This window comes from Dendronephthya gigantea, unplaced genomic scaffold (genome assembly GCF_004324835.1).
Source record: "Dendronephthya gigantea isolate DGI-Jeju-01 unplaced genomic scaffold, DenGig_1.0 000041F, whole genome shotgun sequence".
Lineage (NCBI taxonomy): Eukaryota > Metazoa > Cnidaria > Anthozoa > Malacalcyonacea > Nephtheidae > Dendronephthya > Dendronephthya gigantea.
This window is the reverse complement of record NW_021163051.1, coordinates 1,159,682-1,182,926: the sequence shown is the minus strand read 5'-3', so window position 1 is coordinate 1,182,926 and position 23,245 is coordinate 1,159,682. Positions and strand designations below refer to the sequence as shown.

General features: G+C 39.0%; 2 protein-coding genes across 2 annotated transcripts; both read right to left on the bottom strand.

The window, feature by feature from the left end:
• Positions 1 to 2,875: 2,875 nt before the first annotated feature.
• On the bottom strand, positions 2,876 to 6,675 carry LOC114526789. Its single transcript, XM_028548308.1, has 2 exons — positions 3,396 to 6,675; positions 2,876 to 3,300 (listed from the first exon to the last, which is right to left on the bottom strand). The coding sequence occupies exons 1-2, from the start codon at positions 6,673 to 6,675 to the stop codon at positions 2,876 to 2,878; spliced, it is 3,705 nt and encodes a 1,234-aa protein (XP_028404109.1).
• Positions 6,676 to 18,198: 11,523 nt separating this feature from the next.
• LOC114526788 lies at positions 18,199 to 18,981 on the bottom strand. The gene has a single exon (XM_028548307.1). It carries the CDS (start codon positions 18,979 to 18,981, stop codon positions 18,199 to 18,201), a length of 783 nt encoding a protein of 260 aa, XP_028404108.1.
• Between the last annotated feature and the right edge of the window lie 4,264 nt (positions 18,982 to 23,245).

The window sequence follows — 23,245 nt, the reverse complement described above, 5'->3', positions numbered from 1 at the left end:
TAAACAATATGTAAATTTATATAAATCCTTATTTAAAATTTATGACACATTGATATACAGTAACTTTAACAAAAAATAGGTATGCAATGCATACATGTGGGTAGCCTCCAAAGCATTGGCAAAGATTTTTTTTGTTTAATGTCAAATGACAGGCAGCAATAATGGCGGGGAAATCAACTGCATGATGCTTAGTTTTACGTTCTAATGCCATATGCAAAGGCAAAAATGGGCTAGTTTGCTAGCTGGATACAGTTATAACAAAGTAGACATAAGAATAATCAATGAAAACTGTCTTTCAAGCACAGCGTTGCCTATGTTTACAGATGCACTGACTGGTGGAATAGAAACACATGAAGGCATGTTTGGAATCGATGGACCACGATATGTGTCAAATTTAACTACAACAGCAATAGGCAAATCTGGTGGACTATGATTTGTTGCATAAATAATATCAAAAACAGTTCCTGTTGAACCAAATGCACAGGCCAACCATAGGCCACAAATTCATTGTAAGCATTACTTTTGCCCCTTTGCAAAGTAAAATGACTGGCTGCAAACCCATCATCTCAAGGCATTTATCGCATTACTAATGAATAGCGCAGAATGTTTGCACAACAGGTGTTTTTAACTGTAGTAAACGATCGTTATTATATTTTGTTACCTTCTTTGTTACTCTACTACTGTATTATGTACTAAATCATCTAGACTTTGGCCAGATAAATCCTTTTGCAACATTTTGCCCACTGGTATGAATGAATAGTTATGCTATCTATATTGAAAGCCGCCTTGCCAATAGTAGCAGTTATAATACATTTTTGGTTCAACAAGTTTTGTATAGCATTAATGAGGTAGCTTTTCCCAGTACCTGCCTCACCAAAAATAATAAGCGAAAGTGGTTCATTAGGCATTATACTGCTATGGTGATTTGCAATTGTATTATACGCTAGTTGTTGCTTCAAAGAATCGCTTGTGCAAGGATTATTACTTGTTAGTTTTAAATGTGTTTTTACACGCCAAGATCCAATTAAATTCACTGGTAAGACTTGACATGACGAACTGTACAATTTTTATTTCAAATTATGCTCCTGTCTGAGATCTCTTATGACATACATTATGTATGCTCCTGTCTGAGATGTGTTATGACATACATTATGATACTATTTTTGTCTGAAAGTAATAAATTTTTATATTATAATATAAACATACATGGTAACAACTATATTTTTGCTTATAATTTTGAATAAGTTGACAATTTTATATACTGTGTTTGACCAGTTTTACCTGTCCAGATACTGTGGACATACTTTCCATACCTGGTGAGCTTAAAGGTTTTGACGATACTGTTGGTGAAGAGGTAATGCTTCAAGAAAACTTGCCAGGTGAGACAGTGGATGTTGAGGTGGAAGTCACCAGCCTTCCTAGTGTTTCTATCACTTTGGAGTCACGATCACAGATCATGCCTCTGCTTCTTCGGTTGGAGCAAGGAAAAAGAGAAAGGTTACTCACCAGGATGTGCAATCAATGCAAATCGATGTGCTCAAGTTGGAAAAAAGAATTTCGAAAGAAAATAGAGTTTAAGGTAGGAAACTTGCAGTGACAAAAATAAAGCTGAAACTGGAAATAGAGGGACTGAAAGCAAGGGTTATTAATAACGGTAATTGCACTGAGTGGAGTGCAATTTGGTGTGAAGTCAAACACATTATTACAAAATCGCACAACTGCGAAGCCAGATTGCCATTTGTCATCACACATTTGATTTACACATTGATTTCACACAAAATGCAATTTCCACTTTATTATATTAATTTTAAAATCATACAAAAAAAAATATTCAAAACGATTTATTGGCTGAAAAAACGTAGACAGTGTAAAATGCAAGTAATTTCCATCTATTTTTGTCAAGAAATTTTGCAGGGCATTTAAAAATTCAAAATAATAAAATTTAGTGCCATTTTCCCCTGTAATTTGATTGGATAGGTACTAAATCTGATTGGTTATTGTGGTGAAGAGCTTCAATCTTATCAACATCAGCTCCTTACGGAATTTATTATAATCATAAAATGTTATCGGCCTCTGATATTACTGATATGATAAATTTGCAACATTGACCAAGTTGCTATATATCAAGTTACTATCTGGGGGTGGGAAGAGATCTTGTAGTTCAAGATATCAGCAAATAACAGCAATGCAGTTGTATTTCTATTGAAGTATTTCAACACACTATCATTTTTAATCAACAAGTTTTGCAACAAGTAACTCATTTGGAAAACATAAATTATTCATATATGGACATTCATTTTAATTGTAAATTGTAATTGATATTAAACTATTATGGATAGGCGAGTTAACAATTGCTGACAAAAGATTTTGATAATTATAAATTATTAATGAAACAGAAATTAGGGTATTGCGCCTTTTCATAAATAGGAGCTGTCGTGTTCCCGACGAGGTAACCCGTAAGGCTTCTCGCCGGAGATTGAGAAGTGTCAACCACTGAGAAATATAAACTTGTCTAATATTTATAACTCGAAGCGGTGAAACTATAATAACAACACATAAACATATTACAACTGATAGACTAATACATACATAAATACTGAGAAACTACATAATTTATACTAACGTTCTATTCCTCTCCAAGACTAAAATGGTCAAATCAATGTCGAAGAATAATGAAATAAAAATACAAAATGAATGTATCGCAAACAACAATTCCCCAAAATGAAAGTGCATCGCAGCGTCCCTCCTTTCTCACGCTAGAGTCCCGCGGGATCACGCATGTGAAACTATTGATCAACTAGGCGCTAAACTAAATTCGACATATACATTACACTCCTCGCCCAAGGATTTACAAATCCTTGAACAATTATTTAGTCTACTTATCTCCGTCTCTCTCCATCAACAAGATGAGCTCCCCGATTGGACGTAGAAAAATCCTTTTTTCTCCTTCTCGAAACAGTTCGACTTTCGCCTTTCTCACCTTTCCATCGGCACTCTTGATTGCTTCACGTACTATTCCCATGGGCCAAGCATTTCGCAGTTCGTTGTTGTCTTTCATGAGCACTACGTCCCCGTCAACTAAATCTCGTTGCTCGTCAATCCATTTCTTCTTCCTTTGGAGATTCTGAAGGTATTCTAGCTTCCATCTCACCCAAATTTGTTCAGCCAAATATTGAACTCGGCGCCATCGCTTTCGAGCATACACATCTTCAGCGACAAACTTTCCAGGAGGGGCCAAAACAGGTTGCCTTTTCAACGTTAAGAGCGTGGATGGTGTCAAGGGGATGGGTTCCTCCGTGTCTGTCGTAATTGTGCTTATCGGCCGGTTGTTCACTATACTCTCGACGCCTCTGCCATTAATATGATTAGTAACTCATCGTCTAGTTGAGAACTACCAATTCCCAACAACATTGCATCCAGCACCCGTCTTATCGTTCCAATCTGTCGCTCCCATACTCCCCCGAAATGGGAAGGATGGGGCAGGTTGAACTCCCATTTGCACTCTTGGTCTCGTAGATATCTCGCTATTTCTCGCTTGTTCATCTCGTTCAGGGCCTTCGCTAAGTCCAATTTCGCGCCGACGAAGTTTGTCCCGCAGTCGTACCAAATGAGAGCCACGGGCCCCCGAATAGCTATAAAACGGCGTAAGGCACAAATGAACGAGCTGGCGTCCATCGAATGGAGTACCTCCAGGTGAACTGCTCGGCTTACGAGGCACGTGAAGAGGACTCCCCAGCACTTGACTTCGGAAGGTTTGCCTCGTAACTTTTGTGTTTGAATTATCCAAGAACCAAAAACGTCCACCCCCACATTAGAGAATAGGGCTCCTGTTTCTGCTTGGTCTGCCGGCAAATCAGCCATCCGTTGTGTGAGGCATTTCCCTCTCAATCGATTACATGTGACGCAGCTCCTTAACACTTTGCTTATCTGGTTGTGACCGCCAATGATCCAATATCCAGCCCTACGAATTTCGCCTTGTGTAATGACTCGGCCTTGATGATGGACTCTTTGATGGTAATGTCTAATGATCAACTTCGTTACGTTGTGATTCTTTGGGAGCAGTATCGGATGTCGTTCTGCAAAGGACAAGTCCGAGTGGTGTAGCCGACCGCCAACTCTCAGGATGTCTTCTTGATCTAAGAACGGACTCAGCTGCCTAATATCTGAATTACGCAGCAGTTCCTTTCTCCTCGTATCGCTGACACGACTAACTTGTTGACTGCTCTCCTCATTCAACAGACGTATTTCCTTCGCGAAGGGTTCTCCTTGTGTCGCTCTGATGATCACCTTTTCAGCTTGTTCTTCCAGCGTGATTTTGTTGGTTGCGTCGTGCTTCTTTGAATGCCTCCGGGCCTTACTTATCAAGCACGCTACGCCTTCTCTCAGCCGAGACCAACAGGAAAAACATTCAAAACGCGACGAGCTCAGGCTCTCACTTTCGCTTAACTTGTTGGCGTGAACAGTGACTTCTTTTCGTACTTCCGGATCGTTTTCGATCACAACGGCTGCTTCTTCTCCGTCTACCGTAGAATCTGACGTTGGTTGTCCGAGCATCGGAGGGCCATTGAACCACATTGAGTGAGCAAGATCTTTCGTCGGTATTCCACGCTTCGCTAAATCTGCTGGGTTTTCAGACGTGCGGACGTACTTCCACTGGGCTGGCTCTGACATACTCCTGATGTATTGGACTTGATTCGCCACATACAGGTAAAATCTGCGGGCCGTCTCTATCTTTAGATCGACTAGTTCTTTCTTTATTGGGCTGATGGCTTGGGTTGACAAGACGGCGGCACATAACTCGAGTCGTGGAATGCTCGTAGGTTGTATCGGTGCAACCTTTGCTTGTCCATAAACCAAGGCTACACTAACTCTTTTACTCTTATCGACCTGCCTAAGGTAGACTGCCGTGCCAACAGCCTCCTTGCTGGCATCGGAGAAGGCATGGAGTTCATTGTGTTTGACTTCATCATAGTCCTCAGGGTGATAGCAGAGGGGTATGGCAACATTCTCCAACTTAGTAAGTTCATCCTTCCAAGTCCCCCATCTACGTTTCAGGTGTTCTGGCAGCGGGTCATCCCATCTGAGTGACCGGTCTTTCCCTTTTTCTTTTCCCATTGCGACGAGCTGCTGCAGTAATAACTTTCCGACCAGAATCACGGGAGCCGCTAAACCGAGGGGGTCGTAATATGAGTTTATCACCGACAGCACTCCTCTCCTTGTGAAGGGTCTTTCTTGCAGGTTCACTTTAAATGTGAACGTATCGTTTTGTAAGTCCCATAGAACACCAAGTGATCGCTGGGCCGGCAGGGTGTCTTGACGTAGTTCCAAATCTTTCACATTCTTCGCTCTGTCTTCGGTATTGAAGGCCTCCATTACGGTGAACGAGTTAGAGGCAATCTTGTGCAATCGCAGATTAGCAGTGGACAGCATCGTCTGAGCTCTTTTGATCTGGTCTATGGCTTCTGCTTCGGTCTTTCTTGATGTCAGGCCGTCGTCTACGTAGAAGTCCCTACAAACGAACTCCTTGACCTCACTTCCAAACTCCTTGCCGTGAGTAGCTGTCACTCTTAGCCCTAAGGTCGCCACCGCGGGGCTGGGACCATTTCCGAAGATGTGAACTTTCATCCGAAACTCCTGTATTTCCTGATTGGGATCGTCGTTTTTGAACCACAAGAAACGCAAGTAGTCTCTATGCTCTGGGGTTACGTAGAACGAGTGGAACATCTGTTCAATATCTGAGACTACACTGATTCTTTCCAGTCTGAATCTCATGAGCACGCCGATCAAACTGTTCATCATGTCCGGGCCTGATAGCAAGACCTTGTTCAGGGAAACGCCCTCGAACTCACACGATGAATCGAAGACGACACGTATTTGGGTTGGTTTCTTAGACGCGTAAACACCAAAATGAGGGAGGTAACAGACCTTTCCTCTCTTTCCCAAGGCTTCGACTTCTTCTGGTGGGATTGGAACAGCATGTCCTCTGGCGATGATCTTGGCCATAAACTCAACGTAATCCTTTTGCATTTGAGGCTTCTTGTGAAAGGAACGTTTTAGGTTGTATAGATGGTCTAATGCTTGTTTTTTGTTGTTAGGCATGACTATCTCGGGAGAACTGAAAGGCAAAGGCTCATTTTTATGTATTCCCTTTTCCATGATCTCCACGAAAAGGCGGTCTTCCACGGACATGGCTGGCTCTTCATCCCGGTTCGTTTTGATGAAGACGTCTCTGCTTATTTCCGAAGTGAAGGCCCTCTCATTCTGTTGTTCTTTCACTCGGAAGTAATTGGGGCAGGGAATATGCTCTGATTTTGGATCGTGGTCAACGTCATCGATCGCTGGGCCTCCCTGTGGTTTAGCTTCCGAGGGGGATTCGAGTTCCGTCTGATAGGATGAAATATGTACGGGTCTTGCTACTCGGTCTAGACATACCTCTCCCGATAGGGTCCAACCAAGGATGTGTTTATGCGCCCATGGTGCCTCCGGTGGTCCGTTCTTGAAGTGTCTCACCTTTAGAATCTCTGGCGCATCCCTTCTGATGAGGATCTCTATGTTGGCATTGTGATCAACTGGAGGGATTTTGGAAGAAATCTCTTGTAAATGGGGAAAGGGATCACACATCTCAGGCGACGGTATCTCATTTCTGCTTTGTGGTATGTCCTCGCATTCGATCATCGTGGGTAGTTCAATGCTGTTTCCATTTAGCCCTCTCGCAACTAATCCGCTGATTCGGCGACCGTACTTCGTTTCTCTACTGCTGCTGCACATAGACAAGAGATATCTTTCTCTCGGGCCCTTAACGGCCATCCTTTCGATTAAGTCAGGGGTAATCATGGACGCGTTGCTCTGCTCGTCCATAATGCCGTAAACGCGAAAGGTTTTGTTGGGTTGATTCTTCGCGAACAAATCAACAAGAACTATTTTGCTGCACGATACACCTCCTGCCTTTCCCTTGCAAATCGACGTGCACTTGGAATTCAGCTGTTCCTCTCCGTTTTCTTCCTTGTTGCTATTGTTCTCGTTTGTTTGATCTTCCGCGACCTTGCCCTTGTGTAACAATGTTGGATGGAGGTTGCTGTGGCATATATCGCACGCGATGCTTTCCTTACATAGTTTAGTGCGATGTTTTCCAACCAGACAGCGGAAACACAATCCCGATTTTTTTATCCAATCGGTTTTCTCTTCTAGTGTCTTGCTACTGAAGGCTTTACACTCGTTTAGACTATGCCCCTTTCGTTCATGGAAGGGGCAGTGTTTCTCCGTTGATTGTTCTTTCTCCTTCCCGAGTGTCATGTTGGTTTTGAAGACTCTTTGGTTGTGGATTGATTCGTACCGACCGTCTTTTCTAGGTTTCCTTTTGGTGTCGTTGCCGCTTTCTTGAGTTCCCCCGGCGACGACGTTGGGGTGATTTCACAATTTTGCTTGTTTCCTAACCATAGACGCAAATATTTTGAACTCTGGATACATATCGTTGTGATCTTCGGCGTAGTCCACTACCTGTTTCTCCCACTTATATCTTAAGTAGTTGGGCAATTTCTCCACTACGAGGCGAATTGCGCTGGCATAATTAAGGCACGCCAACCCGGGCAAATAACACATTTGTTCTTCCACGTCAGTGCAAATATCTGCGAACCTTTGTAACTTGGTTTTGTCTTTCCCACCGAACCTCACGTTTTCCTGCAACTTTTCTAATAACGAGTTGGTAATAACAGCAACATTACCAAATCTCCGCTCGATCTCTAACCAGAGCTCTCTTAAGTCTCTCCAGTATCAGCGTGTTGCCGTCTCCTGTAGTTGTCAACCAAGGCTTGTTACCTTTCCTCCGGTGTAATTGCGTAGGTAGGCCATTTCTTGGAAAGGGTTCAAATTCGCGTCCAGGATCATGGCGGCGAAGGATCTTCTCCAGGGGTGAAAAAGGGTTGGCTCACCTTCGAAAACGTCAGGATGACATTCAGGAAGATTCTGTCTTGCTAGGGTGGACACTAGTTTCTCGTTGGTGGTCTCCAAAATTTCAACACGTCTAATTTTTCTGTAACTTTGCACATTCATCAGTGGCGTAGCCAGCCTGACGATTTAGTCATGCTATGCAAATTTTATGTTATTATCATTATTCATTTCTTTAGAGATTCATTGTTTTCACGGTCAATGAACAGCAAAATATTAGCATAGCATGACTAAATTGTCGGGCTGGCTACGCCACTGACACTCATGGCTGCATGGTTAAAGCATTAGTGGGTTTTGTTATGAAGTACAGGGGCGGATCCAGGATTTTTCGTACCTTAGTCAAAATTTTTGGATTGTAAGCTAGCTCTAGGGGGGTCTCTCTGAGGGGTTCAGGATTTCTTTTCGAAAACGTTTTTCTGACCTCTAAAAAGCAATTTGCAGCAATTTGAGAATAACAAAACCTTAGTGGGCAATCGATAGGACAAAAGACAAAAGTATACTGATTTTTGCTTCAACAGCCGTTCTTAACTCGCTCTTGAATGTACTTGAAGAAATATGATCATTATGTCTTCTATTATAATTCATAAAAATGGATTATAATCATAATGGAATATAATGGAATATAATATACACATCTATATTATCAATGTTCATTAATTTCAAGTCTGTTTCGCCCCATATTAGGGCTCATCAGAATGCCTAGGAAATACATTTGCATAGCAAAACAAAGCAAAGTTACAAAACCAAAGGATGCAGAATTAAACTCTAAATTTTATTCGCTATTTCAACCTAAGCAAGTTAATTCAGCAGCAACAGTTATTTACGATAATGACAAGTGACAAGGCATGTTTTTATACTTCTCAGTGACTAATGCTAGAGTCATAGTGTCATATTACTTTACACCTATAATTGTCAAACATTGAGTAAACTCAAGTTAAAAATACAGTAAAATCCAAACCTAACTCAAAATCCAAACCTTTCTCAATGTTACGAATTGAGTTAAGAAATTAGAATTTCAACCGCAGATATATGCAAATTTATTGAACGTGTTAATCTAAATTCGTAGCAGACAGCATACAGCAAGGCGCGCGTCTTGCTCGCTATATTAAATATTCATTAATCATTATTGTTAATAAACAACCTAATACCTAAAATCCTAAATCAACGAAATAAAATAGATGTATGAAATAAAATTTACCCTATTGCAGTGCACGACTTGTCCTTGTTATTATCTCGCACACATTTCAGAATATAGATCTTGGCGCCTATACTCCTACTTAAACTGCTGTTCGTGCTATTCATCGAGCAACTGCTTGACTGAAATCTCAGGTTTAGTGTCTACTAAGATTAGATTAGTAAATACTATGGCTGTATGATAATAGATTCTGCAGTAACTGGACTGCTCTGCCTTACGAAACATAATCTTTAGTTGCCATAGCTGCACTGCATGATAAAGATAACTGGAATACTGTTCAAAAGTCGAATTTTTATCATTTTATTTTTTGCAAATTTTACGTTAGTCGCGTGACCAGTTTGACGACCCCTAGATCCACCCCTGATGAAGTAAAAGCTTAATAACTAGTAGTCTTGTGATATTTTGGTTCACTTTAGTAGGCAACTCAACTGTGTGAACAGACAGTGAACTATATTTGGACTTACTTGTTAACTTGTATTTTAGTTTTATTTTATTTCTTTTTGAAAGTTTTCTGTTAAGGCCAATATTTTAAAAGTTCACTTCAACTGTGATGTTGTTGTGTTGATGCACCACAAGCATGGTGCAGGTGATACTCTCACATTTTATGGGACGGAAGGTGCCAGCGTTTCATTTTTGTTGGCAACAAAAGCTCAATAGAAACAATGGAATTTGGACAGCTGACCCTTAATCTTTTTCGAAAGTTTATGGAAGGTAGGTTCTGTGCCATTTTTCCACCAATAGTTCAAAAAGGTTGTGTAAGCTTATGCTTTAGTTTAATTCACTAATTCCCCATATAAATTGCCATATTCAGTTGGCTGTCTGTTGTAAATGCCTCACCCCTACATGTATAGAATACAAAGGCAATGTGAGGTTGAATGAACAAGTCGAACAGCAACAACAACAGGTGGAACAACAACAAGTGGAACAACAACAACAGGCAGAACAACAGGTGGAACAACAACAAGTGGAACAACAACAACAGGCAGAACAACAACAACAGGTGGAACAACAACAACAGACGGAACAACAACAACAAGCAGAACAACAACAACAGGTAGAGCAACAAGGGCATGCACAATTAAAACAGCATATGCAACAACAACAGATACAGCAACAACAGGACAAAAAACAACAGCAGCTACAACAGTCAAAACAACAGGTGCAACAACAAGTAGAAGAACACCAGCAACAACATACAGAAAGACAACTACAACAGAAGCAGGAACAGAAAAACAACAGCAGAAACAGCAACAGCCACAACAACAACAACAACAGGATTGCCAATGAAGTCCGAGGCTAAAGCCAAACGAATATAAATTGTGGGTCCAATTTGTTCGAAAACACCGGGTAAATTATATACCTACAAACTCTTCGGCTATTTGCTCTGCTCATTTTGAAACATCGTGTTATCCAATGCGTTATTCCTTGGGTGTTCCTTCTCCGTTAAAGCCAAAAGCAATGTATCTCAAACCGGGTTCAATTCCACGTAAATTTCTAGTTACTTACTCTAATATTGCACTTTTAAATTAAATGACAAAACTATGTAACAAATAAAATTATATTATTGGGATTAATTGTTTTTTAGGTAATTCGCAAAATGCTAGGAAATGAAGAAGGTTCCTGTTCATCGACTAAACAGCTGATGGAAGATGCAGAGACTGAAGAGAAGATAACTACAGAACAAGCAGATCAACTTGATACGAGCCTAGATGATTCCATGATTATGTCAGATGATGTATTAGATAGTTGCCAGCGTTGGTAGCGATCTTCCAGATAACCAAGAAAATAAAAGTGCAGTTCCAGTTTCATGCAAAATGTGCAAAAAAAGACGTAAAAATGCGCAGATGTATCAGCGAAAGGTTAAAAAACTACAACGTGAGTTAAAGTCCTGTGAAGAACGAAATGAAACTTTGGAATCAGAGAAAAAGAGGCAAGAAAATATAGGAAAGGTGTGGTGTCATTTAGCAAGATTAATGTTATTAAATATAGTTATGGTATTCCTTTTGAAAACCACTACAACATGCATCTGTTTACCATGTTTTTTTGATACAGAGAATGTCTGTTGATGATGAAGTAGTTGAAGCAATGATGGACGAAGATGAGAAAAGCACAGCAGATGAAGAGGTTTATAATGAAGCTAGTGATCCCGAATGGTGCGAAAATGCGGAGGATTTAGTCGAAGGGGATTCTATCGAGTCTAACTCCAAAACAATTGTCAGGTTAATATGTGAAAACATTCTTTATATTAGCTTTGCATATACCATACTTAAGCTTGGCATTTTAAGGAAGGTAACTGAACCTGCGTACATATGGTAAATCCTGTATAATTATAGGGTGGATCCAGGCACCTCCAGCACTGATGAACCTAAGTTTGTTGTGTTTTACTCTACGCTTATGTCATTATTTTCGATGTTTTGCTTCAAATGTAAAGACAACTCCCCAGCAGTCGACACAGCACAGCCAACCTCTTGTGCTCAGGCTATACCCTGCTGGAAACATACTTTTAAGTTTTGCTACGTTAATGGCCGGTTCTTCAATAAGCAAAATTCTACTGGTGTTTAAGCATATGGGTTTAGCAGTCTTTACAGCAAGAGCCTTCTATCAACATCAAGCAAAATTCTTGTTCCCAGTCATACTGAAACACTGGGAAAGGTATAGAGCTGCCTTGGTTGGCAGATGAAAGGTTTACAAGATGTTTCATGGTGTGGCGATGGAAGATTTGATTCTATGGGACATAGTGCTAAATATGGTGTGTACAGCATGTTTTGCTGCGATCTTTAAAAGATTGTTCATTTTGAGTTATTGCAGGTATTTTAAATAATTTTGTGCTATATCTAGTATCACAGTCTTTTGGAGAGTTTAAGAGATAATTTGCATTTTTAGTCTAACAAGACAGGCAGCAGCAATGCTATGGAGTTGGCTGGCGCCAAAAGATGTTTCTCGCACTTAAAAACATCTGGTTTGGAGCTAAAGACTTTTATTTCTGATTGACATAGAGGTATTGGTAGATTTGAACAAGAGAAAAAGGAACAACGCACTTTTATGACATTTGGCATATTGCAAAATCCATAATCAAAAAGGTTCTCAAAGCTAACAATGACAATACATGCGAAATTCTAAAAAACTGGACTAAGGCTATTAAGTCTCATCTCTACTGGTGTGCAACCTCTACAAAACCTGGTTTTGGATATTTGATTGTTGCTAAGTGGAAGTTGTTTCTCCGGCATGTGTGTAATAAACATAAGGACCACCCAGACCCATTTGTACAAAGCATGTGCTCATGGTGATTTGGCGCCAAGAAAACGGTTGAAATACTGTAGGTATATTCAGTACGGAGAGGCAGCTATACAACCAATGTATATGACAACAAAACACAACATATTTTGGAACAGTTCTATAAAATGAAGCAGTAAATATATGCAAGTATTTTTTCAGGCAGTAGACCACATGAGAAATTAAAATCTATCTTGCTGAAAGGGAACGTCATTAATGATGTACAAAATATTTCACCAGAAGCTCAGACAAGCTCTTTGGAAGGTTTTCATGCTACATTAAACCATTTGTACCCTAAGATGCTAAGCTTCTCTTGGATGGGTACATATTGCAGCTGACATTATTGTTGAAAGTTCCATGCAGCTATCTCTGTAGGTAGTTTTTTGTATGTTTTCTGCATAACAATCAAAATTTATTTTATGTGTTACACACATTTTGGCATGTCTCCACTTCAATGAGAATGTAAGCAGGCAAACTAGAAAAACAAATGAAGGCTTACCATACATAAAAGTGACATCCAAAATACAAGCTTGGTGATGAATTAGTTTGTGAGATTGCAATCACTCCCACATATGGTAATATTTGAATTTTACATTAAAGCATTACTAGTCAAGTGACAAATTCATAGTTTTAAAAATTGACACAATTTTTTTCCCATAATAAAAGGTTATGTTTCAGATTTAAAAAGAGTTTTGTTCAACCTGCCCTTAACAGATATGAAAAAAATATTTAAAAAGTACAGGAAGAAAGTTCCCAACCATTATCAGCACAGTTTGAGAATCGTCTTGGAAGGAAAGACGCAATTGAGAGACAAGAGAAAAGAAAGAAAATGGTAACAGAACTGTTTCCTGCAGGTAAATTATCTCCTCAGAACAATTTGTCTCATACTTATTACCAAGAACTCAGTACATCATTAATTCTCTATGCCAGTTGCTGAACAAGAGAAACTACTGAATGCTCAAAGGGAGCAACAAGCAGCCAAACACAAGTGTAAAGCACCAACATGCAAGAAATGTAACCAGCCAATGAAAGGACACAAAAAATCTGCTTGTGAAAATTCAAATAATTCAGTCTAACTTTATTTCAGTCAAACATTCAAAATTTCATCATTGTTAATAAAAAAGGTAATATAAATATATAGTCACTGATTCTGCTGTCTTTGTCTGGCACCTTTATAACCTTGTACATCAGCACTAGGGAACTCAGACCTGATGTGGTCATAAATGCACGCTGGTAGTGGTTGTGAATGGTCCCATCCCAGATAGCCACACAGCCATAAAACAAGCCACCGATAGGCGACTGAACATAGATATCTATGGATTAATAAGAAAACAATTATTGAAAAATTGATTCCATCCTTACCCTCATACGTATACTTCCCTGCACACTCAAGGATTTCCTTACAGCAACAATATTCCCTTGCGCTACTGAGGTGGCGATCGTTGCACTGTCCACATTGACACCTATATTGTATTAATAGAGTGCCTTCAATGAAAAGTTTAGTTTAGGATGAACCAAATAATAGAGCGACTCACCATGAGTTCACTGGCACGTCCTTGCTCCATCTTTGGAGCTCTAGAATTTCATCCTCACTAGCACTTTCTTGTCAAGATGAATTCGAGCTCGAAGAGCATTCGCTTTCCTTAGTAACTTCCATCGCAGTAGCCATAGTAGGCTCCATAAAAAATGGTCACTTAAAACTCTAACTTTAGGTAGCTCTATCTCGGTCACTAATATACCAAATTTTATAAAACAATTTTTTTACTTTCCGTCTATCCCTAATCTATCATTTTGAAACAAAAAAAAATATGAGATTTTTTCACTTCATAGACACTTTAATAACTGCTAGACTATCGAACAACATTAATTTGGTACCATTGTGACTCAATCAATCTAATTTTTGAATTAAGCCCTCTCGTTAAAGTATCTCAGATAATCAGGGCAAAATTGAGCCATGTAGGGAATGTCAAAGGAAGGGCATTTAATGGGTCAAGCACTTCTTTTCAATTTTGCCATGATTATCCAAAATGCTCAGTTTTGGTGCATGAAAGGATATATTCGGTTCTCTATTAAAACCTCTGTACAATAAAGGTGGTGTGCAAGCATTCCCGCAAGACTTGAAAGACAAAGAGATTATTACCATGTTGGATGATATTTGAAATGCAAGCCAGGAAAATCCTTTGTCAATATCATGCAACATGGTGACAATGACGTAACATGCACACCATCTGTACGCTCAAACACACAACCCTTCAAATTTGAAAGTAGCAATAAGACACCTATATCAATATCAGGGTTGTATCCACTCCAATACATGTATTTCACATTCTATATGATGTTTTGATGTGGTTTCTAAATCAATGTCCCCAAATGTTTGGACAATTGGAATTCTGCTGCCAATTTTTATTAAACAACAGCTTTCACAAATCAATGGATATTTATAGCATTGAGGCAATAACAATAAGGAATTAAATTGTTCAATCAGCCGAATGCGCGACAAATTGAAGGGGTTGTTGCATGTTTCTACAGTTTGCATTTGCTCGCCTTTAAACACATAGCTTATATGCTGGTTGTAAATAGTGGCAATTTTGAGAAGCATCATTGAGGCTTCATTGAGGCTAGAATGGTAAGCTAATAATCATTAGTCTGTTGCCTCATTCTGCAATTTAGGCCAAGCAATCAGAATAGGTCCGCCTATCTGCCTATGGATATAAAGTTATTGAGAATATCACTGTATTAAACCAAATGGCTTGTTGCAGGCTACTTTTTCTGGGACACAATAATACTATTGTAGTTCGATTATTGGCAGTCAATTTTTTTATACTCTTAGTCTGCTGTATGTTCACCTTCTGGTTTGTTGTCCAAACTTTGCAATGGAAAAAATCTAACTACCAACTACCGCAACAATTTTTCATTATTCTTAAAAATTTTCATTATTTGTCATTATTTTTAATTCTACACATCGAAACTTTCAAATATATTATAAAACAACAGATCTAGATAATCAAATCTTCGATTTAAAAAAGCAGCATCGCCGATGATCGTTCGGCATTTGTTCGGTACACTCGGAAATTCCTGAGTCCTCGTAGTTTATATGCAAATTTTAACACAATCGCCAATGGCGTGACGAAGAAATTCTGGCGTGACTAAGAAATTTTCGGACTTCTGACAGAGCAGGTATGGATGTATATATTAGGCAATGTATATATTTCTATTTAATACAGTCCTCATGGTGGGGAAACAATGTGTCTTTCGGGTAACTGATGACAAAAAAAAATGTGTTGCTACTATGGAAGTTTGTCTTGGTTCCACTTGATACTATAAAAACTCAGTATACATATGGAGAGATATGGGTAGATTTCATGAATGTGGTGTATCCATCAATTTGTGCTGGCTTGAAAATCGCTTGCAAGAATTATGACCTTGTTGAGGCCAGGGTAACATCGAGCATGACCTCCATTGATGAAATTCTTGGAAATGCCGACACAGATGTGATTGATGTTGTGAAAAATTTTGATATGAAGTTCTTTACGTTGATGGTGCACCATAAAGCAGATCGTGAAGAATGTCAGCCACCAGCACCAAGACCTGCTATGTGTGCATTTCAGGTTATGATGTCTGCAGCCAAAAATGTGGCCAACAGAGACTTAAACCTGTGGAGCATCCAAAAAACCAGAGGGAGAAGCTTAAAAATAGCACGAGCTTAAAAATGAGAAGGGGTGTAAGTTTGATGGAACCAATATTGACATAGCCACTTCATTTGTGAACAAGTTGGGTGACTTGCTATGGTACCTGGATGGGCAATACACAAAGATTGAAAATGAGTTGCCTTTACACCTAAAGTTTCCCAAGAACTTTGGTAAGAGATTTTCTGGGTTCAACCAGCCAGAGCAAACAAAACATCGCAAGAGAAAGCTAGAAAATCTCTCAGAGCAGAAGCTTTCAAAGTTGTCCATTGATGTTCGGGAAGTTATTCCGGCACTGTCCTGCATGGATCGGATGCCTTAGGCACCCATTAAAATTGAGTTACATCAGATGTTGGAGGCCGTTGAGGCTTTTATATAATATAGCAGAAGGTGAAGCAATTACAAGATGCATTTGAAGGTGTAGATTACACATGTGGCATGATGCTAGGTGGGTGATGTACTGTCATATTGGAATATTGATATTTGTATGAGTATCAGGAAATTTAAAAAACGTTTTTCAGATTTTCCTTAATATCAATTAAATTTATATTTTTATTATGCAGATGATCTTGATCTTCCGGGCATGAATGTGATGGTGAAGGATCATGATTGTGGGGATCACATGGAGAAATTGTATTATGCGTGCGAGTATGAGGATGCGTGCATCTACTGCGGTGCTGCTGTGGATGGATGTGATGATGCCACTTATCCACAGTGTGATGAGTGTGATGAAGTGCCCATTCAAAGGAGATGAATTGTGCACTGTCACTGGAATTAAATTGGTATGTATTACTATTGCATCCAATGGCAAATTGGCAATAACAAATTCTGAAAAAGAGGTAATTAAATGCGATTAGATTTCTATTGCATGCAATAGATGAAACTAATTACAAGTACCTGTAACTCATGTGGCTGCCTATCCCTACATAGTTACTCCTGCTATTTGTTAAACAGGCATTACAGCTAGTTTCTGCAAAACTACTATGTATTACAAATAAAGACAAACAAGTTAGACAAATCATCAATAAATTTTAAAACATTTCAAACAGATACTACAATAAAAAAATGAGAAATGGTGCAAATTACCCAATGCCAATGATATCTTACAAGTGACCATAGCAATTGAATTACAGAACGTTGAATATGATCTTCAGTCTATTTTTGTTATAATCCTAATAGAACTGGACAAAACATTGATCCACTCATTCTGTCTTTTTAGTGTTTTCACATGCATAGAAAGTTTAATGTAAAGAACATTAACATTCAAACATTTTATTGTTTTATTTGAAAGCTAGCTAGAGCATGAAAAAATAAGCTGTGTGACGTACATCATTAGTTGGGTAAGTATGTTTATTGAATAGCATAGCTCACTTATTATTGACCCGATCAAACTGAACGAAGTTTTGCATACAGATACTACATGATGAGAAACATTGAAAAACATTTATAATTTTTAATCATATAATTTAATTTAGTTTCAAACAGGATTTTATTTTTAAATTTACAACGTTTCGAACAGTGTAACTGTCCGGACGGTCAGTTAAATTGTTCAAAACGTAGTAAATATAAAAATAAAAACCTTTTGAAAAATCCTGTTTGAAACTAAATTAAATTATACGATTAACAATAAACAAAGGTGAAAGTTTCAGAAGAAAAATTTCTAATTTTGTTGCCAAGGGATATAAATATACAATAAAAAATTTGATTGCCAATGTCCTTTCATTCACTAAGTACCGCTACCAATATAATGGCTCCCTACAGTTTCTTGAAATCTGGAAATATTATGGATAAGGCCCATATTTTGGAGTCATTCCCAACAATTCCTGTTTTGTAACAAGTAGTACGAAATAGACTGTAGTCTGTAGATCATATTTCAATAAACAATGTATGCAAAATTATTTTAAAACCACTTACACTACATATATAAGAAAATGCTAATATCTCTAATACAACATATTGTTCTTACTTTCCAGCAGCTTTTTTTAACTTTTCACACTTCTCTACATTAAATGCGAAACGCAATAACAGTGTTGGGAAATACAGTTTCTAAGTTATTTGCCACAAGAAGCCTATATATGCGCAGCTCTAGGGAGTCGACCTTCACTGTGATGTCATCATCATCATCCGATTTAACATCGATGTCGTCATCTTCATTAGCTTGATGAGAAGGTCTCGCTGCAGTTGAAGAATCTGAAGGCCTAGTCGCAGCAACTCAGGTGCTGACCCTGGCTCGTCGTAACGGCGATTTCGTTTACGCACGCGCTTGACTTCTCCTGCATATATATCACATTCACCGAGCTTCTTTCCTTTGGCTTCAAATTCTTCAAATCTTGTTCGCAGCGAATGGACGAAATCAATCAGCGATTCATATAATGCAACCGCAGTGTTGAGGTCTTGATCGGCTGATTGCAGGATCTGACTTGTTCTGTGGAATCGTTCCAGGATCTGATGCCATAACGCCGCAAGAATTCCGATTTCAAGTCGGTCCATATCAGACGAAATACTACCAGCTTCATCTTTGGCGTCCGGCTTCTCATCTTCGTCATTATGAATCTCTTCTAAAGCAGCGTTAATTTCATCATATCCTTTTACTAGAGCTTTCGTAGCGTCTGCACGCGCCAACCATCGAGTATCAGACATGCGTTTGACTGTGGGAAGGCTCTTGCTAGAAAGTTGGTCAGTCAAAACTTTCCAACAATGTGGTGAAGCAGCGAAGAAAGAGTACAGTCGTTGGAGGAAACTGAAGAATCTAACGGCTTGCTGACAACAACTGGCAGATGACTGACCAACAAGATTAAGAGAATGCGCGGCGCAGGGTACGTACTCCGCTAGGTTACAATGCTGTTGAATAATGGCCTGCATGCCATTATATTTCCCACTCATGTTGCTCGCATTGTAATATGACTGGCCGCGGCAATCAGCAATATCGATGTCATTGTTTTTTAAATACTCGAGTAAGGTTTCAGCTAGTGCTTTTTTGCTGTGCCCTCGTATGTCAAGGAAGGTTAAAAATCTTTTTCACAGGACCAGAGAGTAAAACATATCGAAGAATGCATTTCAGTTGGTCAACGTGTGAAATATCAGGGGTGGAGTCTACAGAGACGGAGAAATACTTCGCAGCCTTAACCTCTGTAAAGATATGCTCGCGTACACGGGTCGCCATTAGATGGATGAATTTCTCACAAATGGTCTTTGACAGATAGGATGTGTGACCCTTCCCCTTGTTTGCGTTACGGTTGATGTGCTGCGCTAGAAATGGATCGAACAGGGATATAAGTTCTAATGTTCCTAAGTAGTTACCGTTTTTTGGCGATCCAACGATTTCATCAGAGCCACGAAATGGTAAACTTCGCTCGGAAAGGTGACGGATAGTTTCTGTTACCCGCTCGAGTACTGCCCGCCAATAATTGCGCTCTTCACTGGCCTGCCTGACCAGATTCGAATCAACACGACAGCCAGCGTCGCTGCGTTGGAGTAGTTGAATAACAGCATTAAGGTGTGCTGAACTTTTCTCATGTCGTGGAATTGATTGGGATGCGCGTTTCCAGTCATTGTATCCTTGTTTTCCAAAAACGATACTGTCAGTCATCAGTTTACAGGCAAAACAGAAAACAGTGTGTTTAGATGGTGAGTAGCAGAGCCAGTTTCGAGGATGTTGCTGATTTGTAAGCTCATGTGTGTATGTGAACAAGCTTTTTTGACACCGTCGATTGTAAACATCTCCCTCAAATCTGGTTGACATTGAGCTGAAATCTGCGTCGAAATTTCTGCATTGGTCACTCCCTTTTACTGCCCAATGCTCTCTCATGCTGTCTGAAATATCTGCGGGCCACATTCCCAAATCACAAGAATATCCATCAGTGCTATCAGTGGAACTGGACGGATCACCAGATGCCAACGATTTTGCTGGCTTGTCGGGTTTCTCGACTGCATCTGCCATCGCTTCAGGATTAGTGGTCGTCTCACAAGAAGCACTTTCGTCATATTGCAGAGCATGCAAGTGGGCGTCTACGCTGCTACAAGGTGCATTGCCACCGGTGCTATTGGTAGCGGGAGAAAACAGCTCTGATATTTTTGGCACTTTGCTAAGTACTCCTCCCCGCCGTGCAATTTGTTCATCCTTTGCCTTTCGTTTTGCTTCTCCTGGATGCATATTTGCGATTTTTGTCGCGGTCGCGGGCGCCACCCCCACCGGTAGAACTCATTTTAATCAACAATATGGGTTTTCCAACTATATTGTAGTAATAAGCCTGCGAACCTAAAAATTTCAAAGCTCCGTTTCAGCAATATTTTCCGCAATATTTTCAGAAATTATACATAAACTAAGCATTGATTTGCATGTTAAATTACAGGTTTTCATTTATAAACATAAAAGCAATGGCATGTAAAAACCTATTTAGAAACGGGAGAATTTTGCGACTTCCGTTTATCTAAAATATTGGCTTTAAGAATTAAGACAAAATTGCGGCTTCACTATGATCAAGCACGCTGCGTGGAATATCGATAACGTGCGCCATAACGCTGCCATTGCGCTGATTGCACCATGCAAATATATCATTACTTTATATAAATTGGCATTTTATATATAAGCAATAAACAACCAAGTTGACTTGGTAGGAATGGTAGCTATTGAAGAAACGCGAAAATACATATGGCAGCTATAAAATTATCAAAACTTACAGCGTAAGCGGTGAGCATTCAGCAAGATCCTGTTAGTACCTTCACTTTGAACTGGCCAACGACAGACAGACAGTAGCAATAATCTCAGTCCTCAAATATTATTAAATGAATCAAGAAAACGTAAAAGGATTGAGTGTGGTTTGAGTGTCATCCGACAGAGCCAGAGCGCTATAATTATGTAAACTACAATATCAAGCTGCAATTCTACTGCCAGACAGTCAAACACTGTGTTATTCTATGTAATATAATATCTGCAGCTAAATTAACGCAAATTGTCACATATAATGTGGCATTTCATAAACAATTACATAATATACAATAATTATATTTCACCAGTGATGCTTGTGGTATTGCCGTTTGAGGAATTGGGCCCCTCGCCTTTGTCAACCATGAACCGTCTACTTTTCCCATTTTATTTTTTTTTTGAAGATAAAGCGCGGGGCCCCCAAAACCGCGGGGCCCGCGGCATATGCCGCTTCTGCCATATGGTTAATCCGGCCCTGTCTTCTGGTCATCGAATGACTGGCCAGCACTTTCCTTGACCACAACATCTCCATTATGGAATAGGTATAGGACTTGGCATCTCCACAGGTGTCGAACATTTTCTTTTGAGCTTTTAAAATTGAAATGCCAGGATGGATAACCACCTTTGATACCACACAGCAAAGACATACAAACATCATATTACATACATTACACGGTTATATCAATACTTTTTATTATTTAGCCTATTTTTATTATTTATTTATTACTTTTCCAACAGCATAAATTTCTATGCGAATTTGTTATGGTACAGTAATTAAACAAATACCTGCACGATTCCATCATCAAATTCATCGGAGTTACTGCTGCTATCTTGTTGTTGTATCAGTAATTCATTGGTCCTAAAATTAATGTATGAGAAATAAATATATTTGCATTCATTATATCTTCTGAAACGTGAACTACAATAAGTGCTTTAACTTGCCAAAATTCAAACATCGAATAAATCAATTGACAAGTAAGTTTTGATTTTTATGTATAACACCACCAACATGGTGGTGATGCATTAACATTTTTTTCTAAAAATACAAGTATACCAACACTGGGAGATCTAGCAGATATAACAATTTGTTATGGTAACTAAATAAATACCTGCATGTTTTCACCTTCAAATTCACCAGAGTTACTGCTGCTATCTTCTTGTTGTATCAGCAATTCATTGTTATCATCCAGGCCCTAAAATTAATGTGTGATCAATAAATAGTATGGTATGTACATTCCAAAGTAATTTGAAAACTTGAAATATTGAATAAATATATTAATGAATATGAATTTCAAATTCAAATGGCATTTTCTCTGGGTATCCTAGTTTCCTCTGACAGGAAATGTAATTATAAGGTGTGTGAAACCATTCCACAGTTCTTGTGTTCCATTATCAGATATAATATATCAGATATAACCTTGAAAAACTTCAGCGGTCCCTGATCACAAGCATTACTGAGAGTAACAAATGTGAATAGAAATATAAAAATGTATCATACCTGCTGGTCAGTATTCTCACGTTCAGAGTCGTTGAATAGACCTTCCTAAAATTGACCCATACAAAGAATTAATCATATACTTTGTATTCAATAATGATAAAATAATTATACACTTCGCATCATACAAACACATGCAAAAGAGGTGATATAAACAGAGGCAGACAAACCTCGACTTGTTCAAGAGCTCTTCTTGAGGTTGATGTAGCTTGTATCTGTTCATTAACTTCTAACTGCAATTGCAGACGTTTCCTGTAGTTGGTTCTTCTCGGAATATTACTACTTCCATTCACCTGATATTGTTTTGTAAGGTCCTCGCCTTGTGTTCATCATGTATTAGTTAGTTAAACATCGTTTTACGAAGGTAAAAACACAGCTTTGACTGAAGAAAACTTTGAAAATTCAAAATTCCATATGGTGTTTACGTTGGTCAGCGGTCAAGACAACAGGCGCATTTTTGCAATGATATGTGGAAAACCATATGATATAATACATCCCGCCATTTTCTGAAAGCTTTGAACGAGCACATTTATTCAAATTTACTGTGATTTTTCGGTGCTTTGCTCCGACTCCGTGAAGGATTTTCAGGCTTTTCATATTGTCTGTCAAAATGAAATTTGCCATATTCGAATTTGACAACCACACATGCGAGATTGGAGAGACATCATGGATTCTCAACGAAGACAAAAGCAAGTTAACAAACGATCTTTGCTTGTTATCAAATAAAAAAGTCGTCGTCCGATGGCCTAAACATTTCAGTAAAATTGTAAGGAAGTTGGGGAAGATGCCAATAAAGATAGACGATATTGCTTCAACGTTTTTGCACTGCAACGATTGTGAAGTTGAACAGTAAGCACACAATTAACAGTCAACACTGAATGTTTTAAGTATTGAGAATGGGAAAATACTTGCATAAAATTGCGAAGTAACTGACTATATTGAATTTA

What these genes read in the sequence shown, in the direction of transcription:
- LOC114526789 (XM_028548308.1), bottom strand. Translation starts at nt 6,675, where the DNA reads ATGATCGAATGCGAGGACATACCACAAAGCAGAAATGAGATACCGTCG. An exon ending in TGCAATGTTGTTGGGAATTG is followed by an intron (nt 3,301 to 3,395) that starts GTAGTTCTCAAC and finishes CAATTACGACAG; the next exon opens with ACACGGAGGAACCCATCCCC.
- LOC114526788 (XM_028548307.1), bottom strand. Translation starts at nt 18,981, where the DNA reads ATGAGTGGGAAATATAATGGCATGCAGGCCATTATTCAACAGCATTGT.